Here is a 19,741-nt window from a genome sequence, read left to right as displayed (position 1 = left end):
AGAGTAGGAATTTGAGGTGATATTGACTTTATACTGTGCCTAGAAAAGTTTTTTTTAATCAATTTTGCATGGAATAAGGAATCAAAATTTGTATGGAATAAATCTATAATAATAGTATAGATCTGGAGTTTGTTTGTTTGTTCTGGTCGGAATTAAAAATTTATTTTTGTATTGAATACCCCATTTACCGAGAAAGACTATTTATAGGTAATATGGTATTTTAGTGTTTTTTTTCCAGACTAACGCGAGTAAAATCGTAGGGCACAGCTAATTTAATACAAACGTTTTTCAATACAAATACTGAAAACTAGTATGAATTTGTTTTCTTTCTCAATTCAGTCTTAAGTGGCATAAAAAGAGTTATTATCATTACATAAAAATTAAGTAAGAACACCTATTATTTTTACTATCGAAGTTGTGTTTTTCACTCTACTAAAATGCACAGTTTAAATGAGAGTATTGGACATCATCAAAATTTTAGTAATTGATAAATTAATTATGCTTTGTGCTTTTATATTTGCAACATTTTTTTAAACAACGAATCATAAGTGACTCCGAGCTTATTATTGAAGGAATGAACATGTCGCTATGAAACAGAGGTCATGTTTTGTTTTGTCCTCGTCCCAAAATGTTTTAACAAGGCGTGTACTAAGTTAAGACAAACTTAGCACATCCCTCGAGTTCCCACTAATAAGACAATTAATGCGGAATGTGTCTGAGTTAGGTCAGGACTCAAAGGACGGTAAACAAATTAGTACAAAGCAGTGAATTACTAAACTAATGCTACTATTTTCCAAGGTAAATTAGGAAAGTTTTTGTTGAACATACAGAGATGTGGCACTCGATGGTAATGTAATAAATCAAATAAAAATCAGGGTCTATTCATCCAATTTACTTTCTAGGCAGAGCACGTATTTTATTAATTAAAGAAACATGTATGTAATTAATGTAATAAACTACGATAATACCTAATCTTTTGGGTCTTTATACAACAGTACCCAAGTCTGAACTCTTATTTACCGAGTGCCTACAGGACAAAGAGTACTAACAGTAAAATAAATTATCTTTACAAATATCAACATAACTGATCCACAGTGGTAAAGCTAAAGTTCTAAAAACACGTGATCACGTTTGTTACTTTTGGTAAAAGAAATATCCGCCAATAAGCAGTGGAGCAGCGTGGTAGATTGATATCTTCTCTTCTATGAAGAAAAAGACCTTTGCCCAGCCGTGGGACAGGCTTTCTGCATATTACTAAGGTGGCAAACAAACGTACGATCTACCTGATGGTAGGCAGAAACCACAGCTTAGGGATGCCTGCAAAACCACAAGCAGCAGCGAATTGTCGACTCCATCCCATACCCTCGCCAGGAGGTCTGGCTACCTTTTTTATATAACTAGGTCGGCAAACAAGCATACGGCTCACCCGATGGTTAGTAATTACCGTAGCTTATAGACGCCTGCAACACCAGGACCATCGCAACTATATTACCGACCCTACTCCCGATCCCCCCTCCCCGGAGCTCTATTCACCTTACTCACAACAGGAACACAACACTGCTTTAGAGCCGTAATATTTAATTGTAATCTTGCGTAATGTTGAACTAGTTTCCTCGATGAGGTGCTCCAAAATTTCAGCGAAATATCTCTCGCTATACACTACCTCAATATATGCTGATTCAAACAATCAAGAACATATGATTTCCTTAGCATATTCATCACGTCATCATCATCATCACATCAGCCTATCGCAGTCCACTACTGGACATAGGCCTCCACAAGCTTGAGCCAAAAATGGCCTGAACTCCTGTGTTTTGCCCATAGTCACCACGCTGGGCAGCATATTAACAAGAAATAAACCTCATAAAGGCTAAAAAATTAGTCTTCGACGCAGCAGGTGCTCGTCAAGCTCTCAATCACTTTTCATTACTCATAAATTCCGTTCCATAAGCCAGATAGCCGCTATGTAATTATACGTCACTAAGAAAGGGCGACATTTGCATCCGGGATGATTGATGACGGACAAAATTACTTGGACCAAGTTAGCGAGTTTCGGGAGAGTGTTGGTGGTCCAAATTTGGAAATATTTAGCTGATTGATATTTAATCGAATCATATCAAGTTATTAAAACGATATAAGCATATCTTGACGACGTGTTGATGGAGCGGTCACACACTGGCTGTTGCACTAACGGTCACGCCGGACCCCGCATTTTTGTCAAGGTCCGCAAATACGCCACGGTGTGTATTTGCAGACCTCCGACACAAGAGAAAATCATACTTGGGACAGTTGAGTGTGAAACTTTTATTTAATAAGTATCTTTGTACAAAAGTTAAACTATATTTTGGAATACTTAACAAACAATAAATTGTTTAATTTTTTTCACTCCTTAATTGACTTTACGTACTATAATGTTTTTCGTTATTTCTTAAAGATTCTTAGAAATCTTCTTCTTATTCAGAAATATTCTTCTTATTATTATTAACAAAAAATTCTTAGAAAAGAATCTTTTTGTTAATATTTCTGGGCCTGCTGTCACAAATTCTCTCTACATTATATGTAACTATAGTTATATTGGATAAAATGATTACTTTGGTAGAGCCAAGCTCAAATAGGCTCTGCAGGGAAGATGAATCCACTAGCCTGGCTTACTCCGGATTACCAGATGCATACAAGTGTGTCTTGTCGTAAAAATTTCTTGTCACGTTGTCTACCAAGACGCAAATGAATTTTAAACAAAAATACTGCATAACTTTTAACCCTATATATACCTTACCTTTCTATATACCTTCTAAGAGTAAATGTCTCTGTCCAGGAGAGGCATATTTATATATGTATTTGTAGGAAGTGGGTAGGTCAGACTGGTTAATTACAATGTAAGATAACACAAAATAGTTATTAGTTAACAGGGGGAGATTAACTTCTTAGCATTCGATGGATTAACCGTGCGGGTGCCGGTTCCATCGAGTTGCAGAGGGAGAAACTCAGAGCAGTTCCTAGGACTTGCGACCTAGATGTAGGTTTAAGGAGGCCCCCTTTGAGGTGTATATCAACGCTCACCTTAACTGCTCGAGTGTTCCGCCCTGCCTAGCCAAATTATAGATCGTAATATAATATTTAACAATTAATTCGTTTGCACAAATTAATTATTGAAAGAGTCTAGGTTAAGCTACTAGCAGGATACACCAAGTGCACCGTGCCAAGCCAGACTGCTTTAGCCGCGGTTGCAACTTTCGTTTTATACACGTCAGAATAATCGAGTAATACAATGAGTGAGGGTAAGTGAGTATCGAACAATGTGCTAGGCGGCGTGATCGGTGTATCTGTTGTTTATTAATTCCTTGCTAATTGCCTACGACAACGCAGGTGCCGACATATTTATATATTTATTTATATGTGCAGTACAAGAGACAGTTTATTATAATTAAGCAACTTTTTGGGATTTTATCGCGGTTTATTAGGCTTTTTATATTCCGACATTTCGGATACTTTACAGCAACCATGATGAACCTAATAAAGCACGATAAAATCCAAAAAATTTATTTCATTATAATTAATGACATTTGCGTAAACATAGAGAACAATTTATTTGCAAATTTATTAATAAAATACCTACGATAAAATAATAGCATAATATAAAATTAAATATTATTTCACTTGAGCCAGAGTCTGATCCCATATCCGTCACGAAATCTACAATTTGCATGAAATCATTGGAGCGGATTGCGGGTACTGTTCGTCTTGTCGCGTCTAATATAAATACGTTTTTTGTTACAATGTTTCAAAATCATTTAATGTCGATTAATTAAAAACCCAATAGTCATTGCATTTAAAAGTACATAATATAGAGAAAGTTGAGAAGGGTGTTGTTAATTAAAACTCATTTAAAACGATCAAACAGTCAATGTTACATTGGCACTAGTGAAAGCCTAGCCTAAATTCTAGGATTGTGTGTGCTAGCAAATGAAAAAACCCCACTTCAATTACATCAACAAGTAATACAACGTAAGTAGACATAAAAAAAATTAACGAACGCACTAGTCACCACTACAATTTTCGAAGTTTCCCCTCGATTTCTCTGGGACGCCATCATCAGATCATGGTTTCCTTATTATGGTACCATTTTTGAGATATTTTCCTTCCAACAAAAAAAGAATCATCAAAATTGGTCTATAAACGACAAAGTTATTCGCGAACATATATATATATATATATATATACGGTCGAATTGAGAAACTTCCTCCTTTTTTGAAGTAAAAGGCGACCGAGGGATAAACCTGGCCCAAAATCAAAGAAAACTTCATTTGAAACCCGGAACGGAGTATCCGTCAAGCATTCGTGGCATAGCTCTGAAATGCGAAAGACTCCTGAAGCCGAACTTGCTCCACATGTATCGACTCGTCGTTCCTGTGGACCTAGTCAGTGAGGTCGAGAGGGTGGCGCAGAGCTTAGGCAACTCTGCGTTTTCCTGAAGTGTTTCCTAGGCAACACTGTCTGTCTGACACTGTCTAAATCGTCTGCGATAGACGGACTAAGGCCAATGATGATGATAGCGATCATTATTCATATTAGGGAATATATCGCCAACCTCTCTCCTACATAGAGAGAAGAAGAATAGTCCCAGCATTGGGATGTTACGGGCTAAATCAATCATTTAATCATCAATCAAATAAAACTATAAATAAATATGTATAAACATACTGTCGTTTATCCCTAAGATAACTTCCTCTAATTAGTATATATACCAATTATTAATTAATTTAAAAAAACGATTAAAAAGAACCTCTTTAATTCTCAATTGCCATCACAAATTAGAAGGACTTTCTCTGATCCGGATAAGAAAGGCCTAATAGCATTAATCTTATGAAATCATTTCGCTAACGTACGGACAGAATAGACATTATTATTTTTCATTTTTTTTTTGTTATAAAACGTAGTTTAATATTGTACAAAGGTACAAACATATTATATTACAAATTATTTTAATAACTATAAACCTATGTTTATACCATCTCCTCTACCTCTAAGTTGCCTGGAAGAGATCGCTTTTCAGCGATATTGTACCTTATGGATACTATGTTAAAATCAATCTGATATGTATTATTTCTGTTTTGGTGTACAATAAAGCGCATTGTTGTGTTATGTTATAGTTTATTCGACGACGCGTTGGCGCTGCGGTCACAGCCCTGGCTGTTGCGCTGACGGTCACATTGGGGCCGAGTTGTTGTGTTGTGTGTTAAGTGTGAAGCGCTTATTTATTTATTTGGCTAAGATCTAGATTAGGTAAAACCGAATTTCAGGACCGTGGGGGGATGGGGGAGGGGAGGGTGGGGAACGCTACCCCTGGTCCCACTATCACACCTCGGAACCCCATGGTTATGGAGATATCGATGGTTAAAGTTTTGAGGTTAGAAGAAGACTTGGTCATGCGTTAGTTAAGTGGCCTCCAATTTGTGGGGTGAAATGGGGGTGGGAGGGTAAAGGGTGGTGGGGAGGGTGGGTTTTTTAGCCCCCCGTAGTGTGCGTTTCGCGTAAACCCCGTGGTTTCGAAGATATCGTGTTTGAAGTTTTGGGGTTAACTTTACGTGATTCAGAGATATTACAATACCTTAGAGCTCCGTGTCTGACTCCACCTTAACTCCGGTGCAGCGGGAAGTGCACTCATATGCTCCATTCACCAACTTTCACATTTTATTTTCGAACAAATTTACGTAAAAAAGATCTCGATTGCAAAATCAACAAACGATACGAACTGACGCTTAACGACTGACAAATCGACATTTTTAAACAAAATAACGCGTCAGACATAATATTCTAATAAAATTAGTAACATTGCGTGCTAGAATATAGGTTTAGAAATTCGAAAAATACCCAAAACCGAATCGGAGCACCCCACTGTCCACGTGGTCTTGGTCTGTCCTACCCCTAGAGTGTTTTTTTTTGTGCCGCGGAGGCGCGGAGGGAGGGCAGCCCTCGCCCACCGTGCGAAAGCGCGCGAACGAATGCGTAGAGGAGCGGCTGAGGCTGGTCGCCGAAGGCGACCAGCCTCCGCTGCGGAACGGAGCATGAGTGACTTCCCGCAGCGCCGGAGCCAAGCGTTCCTCTAACTTTCGAAATTCTTCTTCTAACCTCAAAACTTTAACCATGGATATCTCCATAACCATGTTGTTCCGAGGTGTGACAGTGGTACCAGAATCGGTAATACACTTGCCATATCAGGCAGACTTTATACTTATTTGTAAGCATGATTATATAAAAGCCTCAGTTTAGGTAAACTGTTTACAATAATTGTGTTTTGCTCGCAAACGAAAAAAAAACCGACTTCAATTACTGGTTACACCATAAAAAACGTGATGGGAGAGTAATCGAGTGGACTGTATTTTTGTATTGATAGGCGGGAAGAAATGAGTAAAAGAAATTTAAACACACTAATCACTGAGTTTTTAATTATTTAGAAATTATAAGGAAATTGGTACAAAATCAGACACAGTAGTATACGTTGAATCGAAAAGGGAAGTAAAAAGGAACTGACAGCTCGAGGTATTGCCAGTATTAATTTTAATTTTTATGTTGTTGCCAACAATTACATCGATAAGTAATACAACGTGAGGCGAAAAAATATTCAAGTGAAAACACAGTATTAGACATTGCTCAAAAAGTACTTATTAGATCTCCATTAAATTTAAGTGGGACCACATGACACGCACCACCTTCGATTAAATAAAATAATCGCTATCAGCCCACCCCGTTTAAAAATCTGACGTACATACATAAATGTAAAAAAAATCAATCACATTGAGATCCTCCTCCTTTTTTGGACGTCAGTTAAAAAAATAATCGCTTCAGCTTGTAATATCCCACTACTGGACTGAACAAGGATCAGAGCTTAATCCACCACGCAGCTCCAATGCGGGTTGGCGGATATATTCCCTACTACGAGTAACGATCGCTATCAGGCGTACATGATAATAACCGGGACCGACGGCTTAACGTGCTCTCCGGGGCGCGGTGGGGAGACCCACAAAGACTGCATAAACACCCAGACCACGGCAAACACCTGTATGACCAATACAAATGTCTGTCATTTACGGGGATCGAACCTGCAACCGCCAGCGTAACAGGCAGAATCCATGGCTGTGACCGTTACGCCAACGCGGCGTCTAATAAATAAATAAATAATAACGTACAAAAATGTTTTGCTGTCTGTACATATATTTTTTATTTCCTCACTTAAACGCGAGCTCTTCCTTTAGTTCCGACGATTTCAATAATTCAAGAATTCTCTCTATCTCTAATTGGAGTGTTGTTTTGTTATAAAATTTGATTTTCCAAATTTGCTTACAAAAGACAAATTAAGATCACAAACAATGCTCGTTTCATTTATATTTCCTGTGAGATTCAAAAACGGAATTTGTTTGTAAAATAATTTTGTGCTAAATTTTTAGCAGACTTTAAAAAAGGAGACAGTTTCTCAATTCGACCGTATATATACTTATGTTGTATTGTATTACTAGTCTATGTAATTGAAGTCGGTTTTTTTTTCGTTTGCTAGCAAACAATTATATTATTAATATATGGTCAGCATAATCTAATAACTGAAGTAAATATTGACTATATCTACAGACACGTTGTTAATTGCATTACTAATTTTGCTACATTGAAGTATTACTTATTTTACTTAGAGTTGCACTTAAAACCTAACACAGCTTAATCCGTTATAAAAAGTTAAGCCTTTAGAGGCTCTGCTTAAAAGCCTTGCACAATCCGCTAGCTTTCTTAGCGGACGACGCTAATATAATATATATAATATAATAAAAATCAAAATAGAAATTTTTTTATTAGAGTGAGATACAAAAGCCCTTAAAATCGTATTTTTTTAAATTAAAATTCTATATTATTATTATTCTATATTATCTTGTCGCAAAAACAAATATCCGATTAGAACAAAACTTTAGACTCCTCCTTTTTTATTTTATTTTTTATTAAGTAAATAAATTATTTATTTAAAAAAAGACAACATTTATATTTCAATGTTTAATAAAAAACAAACTTACAAATAAATAATCGAACACAGTAAATAAATAAATTCGATAGCGTACAGAAACATTAGCTAAACATTTTTAAAATATCAATCACATGGTGTAAATTATAAAAAGAAATAATAATATCTCGATTGTTCTGGAGCATTCACACCGAACGCGAACGCTAACGCGACAACTGACTTTTAAAACGTATAGTAAAATACATTAAAAAATAAACAAATATTATACATAGAAATAATTAAATTGTGTATTAAAATTATTCGCTTCTAGTAAATAAATATTAAGCATCATAGCAAATAAAATATATTTGAATGAACTCAACAGAGCAAACTGCAGTGTTATAAGATTTTTCACATATACCTTCAATCCAAAAACAATACACAGACACGACTTTCGAGAAATCAGCACTGCGGTTTCTAACCACAGAGTTTTAACGCAGTTGCATTTATTATGACGCTCCTTAGTACAGGAAAATGGTACCATCTGAGTGGTTTTCAACTTTGATGGTAGGTGGTGGAGGGTCTCTTTCGAGTAGGTATTGCCGTAACTGAATTAGAATGACGTTTAACATGGAGCATAGTATCGACCCTATGAGTAACCTGGAATAAAGAAAACTTGATTAGTACTGGGAGTCATTGGAACATTAATAATTGTGGTTGTTCTCAAACAAAAAAAATAAAATAAAATCTACCACATGGTAAGTACCAGCTTTTAAATATACATGAATAATCAAAACCTGAACACCCAGTAAAAAGTTATGAAAGAATACACAATAAAACACACTCAAATTATAAACCTACATTTTCGAAGTAGGTCAAATACTTTAAATATTATACGTTCATTATTTCCATCTAGTCATTTAAAAATATATCTTTAGTACACTGGAAAGTTGGTGGACCTTACACTGAAAATAAAAGTGTGTGTGTGTGTCAGCTCCGTCTTACGACTGGAGTTTACTTCTTCAGACCCACTGTCTATATAAATGTCTAATAGGCACAAAAAGGCTTACTATATCAAATGGTAAATAAACGAATCAAATAACGCCATCTATCGGAACTCAATAGGAATCCGATAAATGGCGCACAAAAACGTAACGAAGTCATTTCTTCAGAAGATTCTGTTCCTCATATTTTTTTTCATACCGTGGGCCTTATATGAAAATCGATTCTTAAGGATAACTCCAACAATACATACCAATACGAAAAACCTAAGTTTGGGCTGTGATTGAGCTCCTCAATAAGAGCTATGTGAGAGAAAGCTAGATGTTCGCTCAAGCCGGACGTGGCCCAGTAGATACCGAACAGCAGCATGGTCACGAGGCCCACGGTAGCTGTGGCTACACTTGTCCATAAACAACCTGGAAATAATTTCACGTAATATTCGTTTTTTTTTATGTCACTAGGTTGGCAATCAAGCGTACGGCTCATCTGGTCGTAAGCGATTACCGTAGCTTATAGACGCCTGCAACACCAGAAGCATCGCAAGCGCGTTGCCGACCCAATCCCCAATCTCCAGGAGCTCTGGTCACCTTACTCACCAACAGGAACACAACACTATATGAAAACAGTATTATTTAGCTGTGATCTGTAAGGTCGAGGTACTACCCCAGTCGGGCTGCTCCATATTTTGAACAGGAAATTCCTGCTATGCCCTACCAGTTAATATTAATCATTATTAGTTAGTATTAATTAATTATTAATTAATATGTTAATATTAAAGGTCGTAATAGTTAATATTAAAACTGTTGTAATTATATCAAAATAAAGTTTTAATAGTATTCTATTTTATCTGTGGTCGTAGACGCTATACTCTATTCTTTGCTAGAGATTCTCTATTAGAAATTGGTAATCAGCGTTTCATTATAAAAACTGCCACCAATTCGAAATGTTGAATTTGTGGAGAATCATGATCAAGAAACTTAAAAATAATTCTTTCAAAATCGTAGTGATTATGAATTTAGATTTTTTATTTTCTACTAGCTGTCCGGACAGACTTCGTTCGTTTGTCAAAACTTAATAATGTTAATTTTTTTTTGTATCAAAACCTTCCGTGGGCCTTAAGTAACATACAAAAAAAATAGCCGAATTGGTCGAGTCCTTCTCAAGTTATGCACTTAGCAACATTCATTTTTATTTATATAAATGTACATCGTTTCAGAATTTCTTCCGATACATGTAAGTGTCCTCTCCTGTAAAGAAATATATCAGAAAGGAAACAGATTTAACAAGAAAGTTTCTTGATAATTATAACTTGTAAAACATATCACGATTCACGATTCAGCTTGTGACATCCCACTGCTGGACATAGGCGTCACTCTCCATGTAGGAGAATGATTTGTAAAAACAGACTTCCTAATAAATTCGACACTTACACAATCACACATTAATCTATAAATCCCAAAAATTATTTTGAAAATGTTAATCGTGAAAAGTATCCTAAATTTATTTAAAATAAAGCAAAGCATCATAATACTCTTAACGTCACCATATTATAAAATAATCTTACCAGGAAGCCCAAATATCGGTTCAGTGGGATTTTTTAACGCATTCAGCAACAAGAGTGTTGCCATCACTACTGATAACGCCAACTGCAGGAAAAGTACCACGAGAGTGCTCACGTATATCCCAAACGAAATTACTGGTGGATTTGGTACTAGAAATAAAATAAAATATTTAGAAAATTATAAACTGCACGCCTCCACGCACTGCATTAAAAATATTGTTTGTGCGCAGCTTATACCTAGCGCCCTCTAGTAGCTTGTTTAGGAAATGATCGACCATACAACGATAATAAGTTAAATTAGTTGATTTGGTTCCTGCAGACAGTCACAAATGGCTCTGATTCATTCATATCACATGATATTTTATCACGGTAGAAACGTAAAAATATTTAATGTATAAAATTGAAGAATATTCATATTGAATAGGCTAGTAATAGCTTAAATAATTAATATTTTCCTAACATGATTGTGTCTGAAGCAGTTCTTGCGTTATTTTACTATCATCCGTTAATTAAAATGTTGAGATCTTTATTTAATCGATTACGTTAGCGCAGCGGTCACAGCACTGGCTATTGCGCTGGCGGTCGCGGATTCGATTCCCGCTCACGACAGACATTTTTGTTGGCCATATAGATGTTTGTCGTGGTTTTTGCTTGTGTATTATGTGTGTTTCCGGACACCCGATCCAGGAGAAAATCCTACTGGGGTCCGTTGAGTGTGAAGCTTTTAATTATTTATTTATTTTACAATAATAGTATTAAGAAAAACTTCATATGATAATTAAATTATAGTTTGATGTGTATTCTGTATAAAAGCGTATCAGTCAGTCAGTCAGCTCAGTCTATTGCAGTTCACTGCTGGACATAGGCCTCCCCAAGTTCGCGCCAAACATCCCGGTTTTCCGCAATCCTCATCCAGCCTACACCGGCGATCTTACGCAAAATAATAAAAGCTTATATTATAGCATATTAACACATTCTTATAAACATATAGAGCTTCAAGAGTAAGCGCTTCCCGTATTTTTCATTTTGTGTTAGTAAAGTACAGCCTCCTTGCAGACGTTATACACGTATTATTTCGTCCTTATTTTTCTGTTATATAGCTCAGCCGCTCCTCTACGCATTCGTTCACGCGGTTTCGCACGGCGAGCGAAAGCTGTCCTCCCTCCGCGCCTCCGGCTTCTAAACACACTTGGGGTAGGACAGACCAAGACCACGTGGATAGTGGGGTGCTCCGATTCGGTTTTGGATATCTCCATAACCATTGGTTTCCGAATTATGGCAATGTTACCTAGTGTAGCCCCCCCTCCACCTTCTGCCCTCCACCCCCCAAAACCCCATAATACGATGGTTCTTAATCTAAAGCACAGCCCGTTTCTCTACCGCCGAACATCCCTAGGGACTCCACCACACCACAGGAAAACAATACTCACTTCCCTAGACAGACTGTTCCGTGATTTCAAACAAGATATTTCATGCTATTCCCCACTTCAATAGCATATTTAACCGCTAATAAATAATAATCTTAATACAATTTTTTTTTTATGTCACTAGGTCGGCAAACAAGCGTACGGCTCACCTGATGGTAAGCGATTACCGTAGCTTATAGACACCTGCAACACCAGAAGCATCGCAAGCGCGTTGCCGACCCAATCCCCAATCCCCCCAGGAGCTCTGGTCACCTTACTCACCAACAGGAACACAATACTGCTTGAAAACAGTATTATTTTGCAATATTTGTTTACTTACAAGGATCTCCCGGAGTGATTATTGTAACTGCTACACAAGCTTGGTTGGGCCTCAAACCTTGCGCTAAAGCTCGAACCTGAAAAATAATGGAAAACTTGTGAAACTCGGTTTCTTCTATATATGCACGAATTTTAGTCCTAAGTGTGCGCTTGAGCATGTGCATATGCGAATACATGTACACATGTCTAGACTGTAGGCACGTGCGTGTGGGAGTACATACGTGTACATACGTGAATGTAGGACGTGTATGTGTGTGTATGTGTGTGAAAAATATTTTTTGGTGTTTATTAATTAAAATATATACCTCTTCTTCCCTTGCTGCTGCTTCAGTTTTACAGCTCACAGCGCATGCGTTGATGTCTGCTAAACATGTCACTGTGAATAAAAAATATTTTTAGTATTACATAAAAATCATCCTTGATATAAATATTTGTAAAATCTAACATATAAAATTCTCGTGTCGCGGTGTTTGTAGTTAAACACCTCCGATACGGCTTGACCGATTCTCATGAAATTTTGTGTGCATATTGGGTAGGTCTGAAAATCGAACGTCTATTTTTCATAGCCCTAAGTTATAAGAGAGGGCTAATTATAGAAGGGGTTAAGGAGGTTAATAGCATATATAGAAAAACAACGTTTGCGGGCTCAGCTAGTATCTTATGATATCTCAATTATCTTTAACATTAAAATGCAATTAATACACGTGAACAACTGAAGTAGAACACAGAAGGAAATTTCCTGCTCAAAATATGAAGCAGCCCGACACAGCAGTACTTTGACGTTACAGAAGAATACCGCTAAATAATACTGTTTTCCACCAGAGTTGTGTTCCTTTTGGTGTGTGATATATTATCGATGCAGCAAAATTATCATTTAATATAGTCATGCATCATCAATGATTGCCCTATTTCATAGATATTAAGAATCAGGGTGTGATTTGATGGATTGTAGCTCCTAATAATTGTGTTTGCTCGCAAACGAAAAAAAAACCGACTTCAATTACATCGACGAGTAATACAACGTAGATCGACGAAAAAATAGTCAAGCAACTACGCGTTATCAAAGATTACTCAAAAAGTAGTTATCAGATCTCGATAAAATTTATGTGTGACCACATGATAAACATCAACTTTCGATTAAATTAAAAATTATCAAAATCGGTATACCCAGTAAAAAGTTATAGCGGATTTTCGAGAGTTTCCCTCGATTTCTCTGGAATCCTATCATCAGATCCTGGTTTCCTTATCATTCCTTATCATGGTACTAAGCTAGGGATATCCCCTTTCTAACAAAAAAAGAATTATCAAAATCGGTACATCCAGTAGAAAGTTATGCGGTATAATACAACATAGGTCGACAAAAAAAGCGTCAAGTAAAAACGCATTATTAGATATAACTCGAAAAGTAGTTGTTAGATCTCAAATAAATTTAAATGGGACCAATTGGCACACACCACCTTTCGATTAAAACAAAATTTGTCGAAATCGGTCTACCCGGTCAAAAGTTCTGATGTACATACATACATAAAAAAAAAAAAAAAAAAAAAAAAAAAAATACAGTCGAATTGAGAACCTCCTCCTTTTTTGGAAGTCCGTTAAAAAAAGATTTATAAAAAAAACGATTGACAACCACTTAAATAGCGTACTTACAATACTTCAAGAAGGTTTTATTTACTTATATTTATAGAAAAGGGAACGGATTATTTTAATACTGTGACGATTTACTCTACAGTTCGTTTTATTGAAAAAATGTACCTCAAAACGTTTAACCGCAGAATCTTGATGTTTTAATTCATTAAAAATCATCTGTCAACTCCAGACACCGTTGGCCTTTTCAAACGACGCCAGAGATCTTATAATAAAATGGTAGCAAAGTCAAAACTGTACATTGAATATTTTTTTTAAAGAATACTTGGGGTGTGATCTACAATCGATACCGAAGCCAAAAATATAGTTTTTAGAATTTTTGTCTGTTTGTTTGTCTATATGTATGTCCGGGATCAACTCAAAAAGTACTGCATGGATTTACTTCAAATTTTTCACGAATATTACTAAGAAGTCGGGTCAACATATAGGCTACATAATATCACGCTATCACCTACGAGGAACGAGCAGCGAACCTTTATTTCTTCAACGCATACTGTAACAACGTGTAATCTAACGACAAATATTTGAATGTTGTTGTTATTATGTTAATAAGCATGATATAAGCTAGCTTCACACTATAAATAAAGACATTCTATATATAGTATATTTTGTATCAGCATTGCACCCGTGCGAAGCCGGGGCGGGTCGCTAGTATGAAAATACTATTAATAATTTGTATGGTCTGCAAGAAATTATTTCCCAGTTGCTACAATATCACCAACCACTATTTCTAACAAACAAATGGAATGTGAATGAATCACTATACATCTATAGTGATTCATTCACAATACACGCTTTTGACTGCATTGAATATGTTATCACACTAATCACTTATACGTCACTTATCGAGTAGCAACGTTAGCCGCACATTAATAAAACAATAACTGCCTATTTATCTACAAATCATCATATGTATAGGACAACAATTCCGCCAATAGATTACATAATGGCGACTGATCAATCAGAAAATTAGTATTAATATTATTCGGAAGATGGTGTCACCATTTTTCTGCTCTTCCGGTACTTCAACAAATAACAATTACAGCAAGAACACTAACTACAATTTTATAAAATTACAAGCAATACAATCTTAGAAGCATAAATTTGAATGATAACAGTATTTATTTGGGAACTACCCTGCAAAACAGATAATAAAGATGGCGACTGACTAATCGTAAAATAAGAGTAATATCAATACAAAATACAATATTTTAATAATTGTTAGAATTGCGAATTTAAATGCCAACACATATATCGGTTGAATCGGTGGTAGCTTTAAATTTACAAAAATATTAATTTATTTTTAAAGTTTTAATTTGCAACATGACAATTTGAAAGTGCTCTTGGGGCCTATTTGAATAAAGCTGTTTTTAACCGACTTCCAATAAGGAGGAAGTTCTCAATTCGACTGTATTCTTTTTTAATGTATGTTACTTCAGAACTTTTGACTGGGTGGACAGATTTCGACAAAAAAAATTTTAATCGAAAGCCGGTGTGTGTCATTTGGTCCCATTTAAATATATTTGAGATCTAACAACCACTTTTTGAGTTATATCTAATAATGCGTTTTTACTTGACTATTTTTGCGTCGACCTGCGTTGTATTATACCGCATATTTTTTTTACTGGATGTACCGATTTTGATAATTATTTTTTTGTTGGAAAGGAGATATCCCTAGTTTGGTACCATGATAAGGAAACCAGGATTTGATGATGGCATCCAAGAGAAATCGAGGGAAACTCTCGAAAATCCGCATAACTTTTTACTGGGTGTACCGATTATGATAATTTTTAATTTAATCTAAAGCTGATGTTTATCATGTGGTCACATTTAAATTTTATCGAGATCTGATAACTACTTTTTGAGTAATCTTTGATAACGCGCAGTTAGTTGACTATTTTTTCGTCGATCTACGTTGTTACTTGTCGATGTAATTGAAGTCGGTTTTTTTTTTGGAGCAAATACAATTATTTATTTTGATTTTGAATATAATACTAATAAACGCCATACAACAACAGTCCCTAGTAGGATGTTATACTGTATCGGAATATCTGGAAATATACACGAAACAAATACAAACGCTTAAAATACTAAGTTTACGAAACATCGTACCTACACGTCTATCAACATCCTACCAATTGCTGTGACCGGTGTCAACTCGTCGAAAAATTATAAACAAATCCTTGACTTACAAATCTAACTAAATTTGTCGTATAAATCGGGCTGGGTTTGTCGTACAAATCAAACTAAATTTGTTTTACTATAATTGTGTTTGCTGGCAAACGAAAAAAAAAACGACTTCAATTACATCAACAAGTAATACAGCGTAGGTAGACGAAAAGTAGTCAAGTAAATACGCGTTATCAAAGATTACTTCAAAAGTACTAATCAAATCTCGATGAAATTTAAATGTGACTATTGATAAACATCGGCTTTCGATCAAATTAAAAATTATCAAAATCGATACACATGGTAAAAAAAATTATGCGGATTTTCGAGGGTTTTCCTCGATTTCTCTGGGATCCCATCTTCAGATCCTGATTTCCTTATTATGGTACCACACTTAGGATATCTGCTTTCCAAAAAAAGAATTATAAAAATCGGTTTGAGTAACCTCCTCCTTTTTGTAGTCGGTTAATAAAAACGATCTAATAGACTTACTATGAAGGTCGTGATAAGATGGTGTGTCGAACACATATAGAGCCAGTTGCCCGCCGAACATTCCATAGCTGACAGTACTCTCCTGCGCTTGGTTGTCGCCATACGTCGTTGATACTATCTGGAACAAGTTTATCATTAAATCTATATCTATATTAATGTTACAAAGCGTAAAACTTACTCCACTTTATATTTATATATAAAAAAACTACTTCTTTCGTATTTAAAGATTTCAGCGTATATTTTTTATTACAATCATGTAGCATAGCTTTATTTATAAAACTAGCCAATTATAATTGTGTTTGTTTACAAACGAATAAAAAAAAACCTACTTCAATTACACGGACAAGTAATACAGCGTAAGTAGACAAAAAAATAGTCAAGTAAATACGCGTTATCAAAGAATCAAAAAGTTTAATTTAATTTTAATTGGGACCACATGACAAGTATCAGCTTCCGATTGAAATAAGAATTATCAAAATCGGCAAACCAAGTGAAAAATTATGCGGTGTAATACAAGATAGGTTGACAAAAAATAATCAAGTAAATACGCATTATTAGATATAACTCAAAATGTACTTGTTTGATCTCAATCAAATTAATAGGCTTAGCTGACTGACTAACTGATTCACTGACTGGTAGTTTATATACCTGTTTTTAGTTACAAGTACATTATAAGTCAAGTATTTAACTGTATAAAATATCTGAAGATTTTTTTTTCCTTTTTTTTTTAATATATAGTCTAGTGCTTGCCTGCGATCTCACCTGATGATGAGAAGATGCCTATTCACTCTTGACTTAAAGATACCCAAGTTACCTCAATAATTATTTCTCTGAAATGATTTTTATTTTGTTTGAAAAAAAAAATGCGCGTGGATATACCAGAGTCCATTATGTTCTGTCTGAAAATGTTGAGCTACCCTTAACATGTAATAAACAAAACATTTTGAGAATATTAGAATTTAAGCACAAGTACGAACAAAAAGAGCAAGGCGACTGACGTGGGCGGGATAACAAATGGCCTTTAACAAATAGAACGCATCTGTTAAACCATCCTAAATCTTTACTAATTTTGTTTCAGAGAGTTTTAGTTGTGATCTTGTTTTGACTTTTACGCAACGATGTTTTTTGTTTCAGTTTTATGTTAGATTATTTTAACCTAATATATAAAATTCTCGTGTCGCGGTGTTTGTAGTTAAACGCCTCCGAAACGGCTTGACCGATTCTCATAAAATTTTGTATGCATATTAGGTAGTTCTGAGAATAGAACAACATCTATTTTTCATCCCTCTAAATGTTAAGAGTAGTCCACCCCTAATTTGATTTTTTTTTTTAATTTTTCGATAAATTATTTATTTTATTATTTTTTTTATGATACAACATTAAAAAATACATACAACCCTACCTAAATTTTCATCAGAGATCAACCCCTATATTTTATTTGTTAATTATAAACTTTAATTTTTTTGGTAAGATTTTTGTGTTTATTTTGTCATGACTTAGAATTAAAAAAATTATATTACTCTTAATTATCCACCTCTTTACGATCAACCCTTATTTTCTATTAAGTAAATCCCCGCACACTTATAGTAGATAGTTTATTGGCAAAACAACGTTTGCCGGGTCAGCTAGTAGGTATATATAATTCTTCAGTACTTGTGTTTATCACCTAGCTACTCTTAAACGGCTAAACCGATGTGATTGAAATTTCGTGTGTACATTTCAATGGGTTTATGGATAGTTTGAAAACATAATTGAACCCGGTAGATTCCGATGCGATTCCGGGCAGGACAATGTCTGCCATGGCCGCTAGTAAGTGTACGTTAAAACATATTTTGTTGACCATAGTTTGTGACGACCTCTCTATTGTAGTGATGCATATAGTAAACTTGTATGATAAATGTATTAATAAACAAATGTTAATATATTTTTTTCCTAGTCTAAATAAATATGCAGTCGAAAAACTGGAGTTGGTAGTCGTTGTACGAATTGTAACACACTAACGAAAAGTCTGAAGTCAATTAGGATTTGTAAATCAAGACTAAGGCAGACACGATGACGCTGACACTAGCAGAAACTTCTGTTAGAATACTTCTCATATGACGCAATAAGGTTGACGTGTAAGACGACTTTATCAAAAACGAAAATCCAATGCGCTTTCACTATGTTGTCACATTTGTTATTAAAATTTAAGCAGAAACGTTTAAATCTCTTGGAAAAAAAATAATGTTTGAGAATTGATTTGGTACCTTTTAAAACTAAAGTTAACTTTTACAATATTTTGAATTCATATAAAATTTATATAAAAATAGAAAATAAAAAAGAAAACTTTTACACTCACTAAGAACATTTTTGATTATGGCTGCGCTATGCGTTGGCAGTTGCAGGTTCGATCCCGGCCATCGACAATACAGATGTTTGCCACTATCTGTATGTTTGTGAAGTCCTTTTGAGTCTCCCCTCCGTGCCTCAGAGAGCACGCTAAGCCGTCGGTCCCAGTTTTTATCATGTACACCTGATACCGATCGTTACCCATAGTAGGGAATATATCCGCCAACCCGCGTTGGAGCAGCGTGGTAGATAAGCTCTGATCCTTCTCCTACATGGGGAAAGAGGCCTATGCCCAACAGTGGGATATTACAAGCTGAAGCGTACAGCGATTATTGAGAGTGTCACCTATGAACATGGTGTCTGCAACGTCATCGAAATATCGGGAGTTACAAAATGAAAATCGCGGTAAATCCCGTAGAATCAAGTGCTTCTAAATTAATTTTGTACGTTATAATTTTTTTTAAATACACACTCGTAAAAAGTATGAATATAAAATATACTAACCCAACTATCAGTAGCAATCGCAACAATAACTAATATCACACATAATACACTCGACACAAACGCGCCAAAAATGTACCCGCGGTGAGTCTGCGCCATTTTGAATCATTGACTAATCGTTCGACTTTCGACATTCGATTAACAATAATCATTATCAGTATTATAATTTATCTTTGATAACGATAATAAACTGATAGAATAGTTGAACGTCACCTGTATAAATCATATTTGTTTATTGATGAGAAATACTAAGAAAAAAAAAATATTATATAGCGCAAAAGCCGGAATGTTGTGCCACTTTTTTAAAACACTCTA

At 35.3% G+C, this 19,741-nt stretch overlaps 1 protein-coding gene across 1 annotated transcript; it reads right to left on the bottom strand.

Moving 5' to 3' along the window:
• Positions 1–8,328: 8,328 nt before the first annotated feature.
• On the bottom strand, positions 8,329–19,525 carry LOC123665159. The gene is made up of 7 exons (XM_045599503.1): positions 19,430–19,525; positions 16,598–16,715; positions 12,595–12,665; positions 12,291–12,366; positions 10,548–10,694; positions 9,237–9,399; positions 8,329–8,641 (listed from the first exon to the last, which is right to left on the bottom strand). The coding sequence occupies exons 1-7, from the start codon at positions 19,523–19,525 to the stop codon at positions 8,503–8,505; spliced, it is 810 nt and encodes a 269-aa protein (XP_045455459.1). The 3' UTR covers positions 8,329–8,502.
• Positions 19,526–19,741: the final 216 nt, after the last annotated feature.

The sequence above is a fragment of the Melitaea cinxia genome, chromosome 23 (assembly GCF_905220565.1).
Source record: "Melitaea cinxia chromosome 23, ilMelCinx1.1, whole genome shotgun sequence".
Lineage (NCBI taxonomy): Eukaryota > Metazoa > Arthropoda > Insecta > Lepidoptera > Nymphalidae > Melitaea > Melitaea cinxia.
The sequence above is the reverse complement of the archived record's forward strand: the minus strand, read 5'-3'. Positions and strand labels throughout refer to the sequence as shown.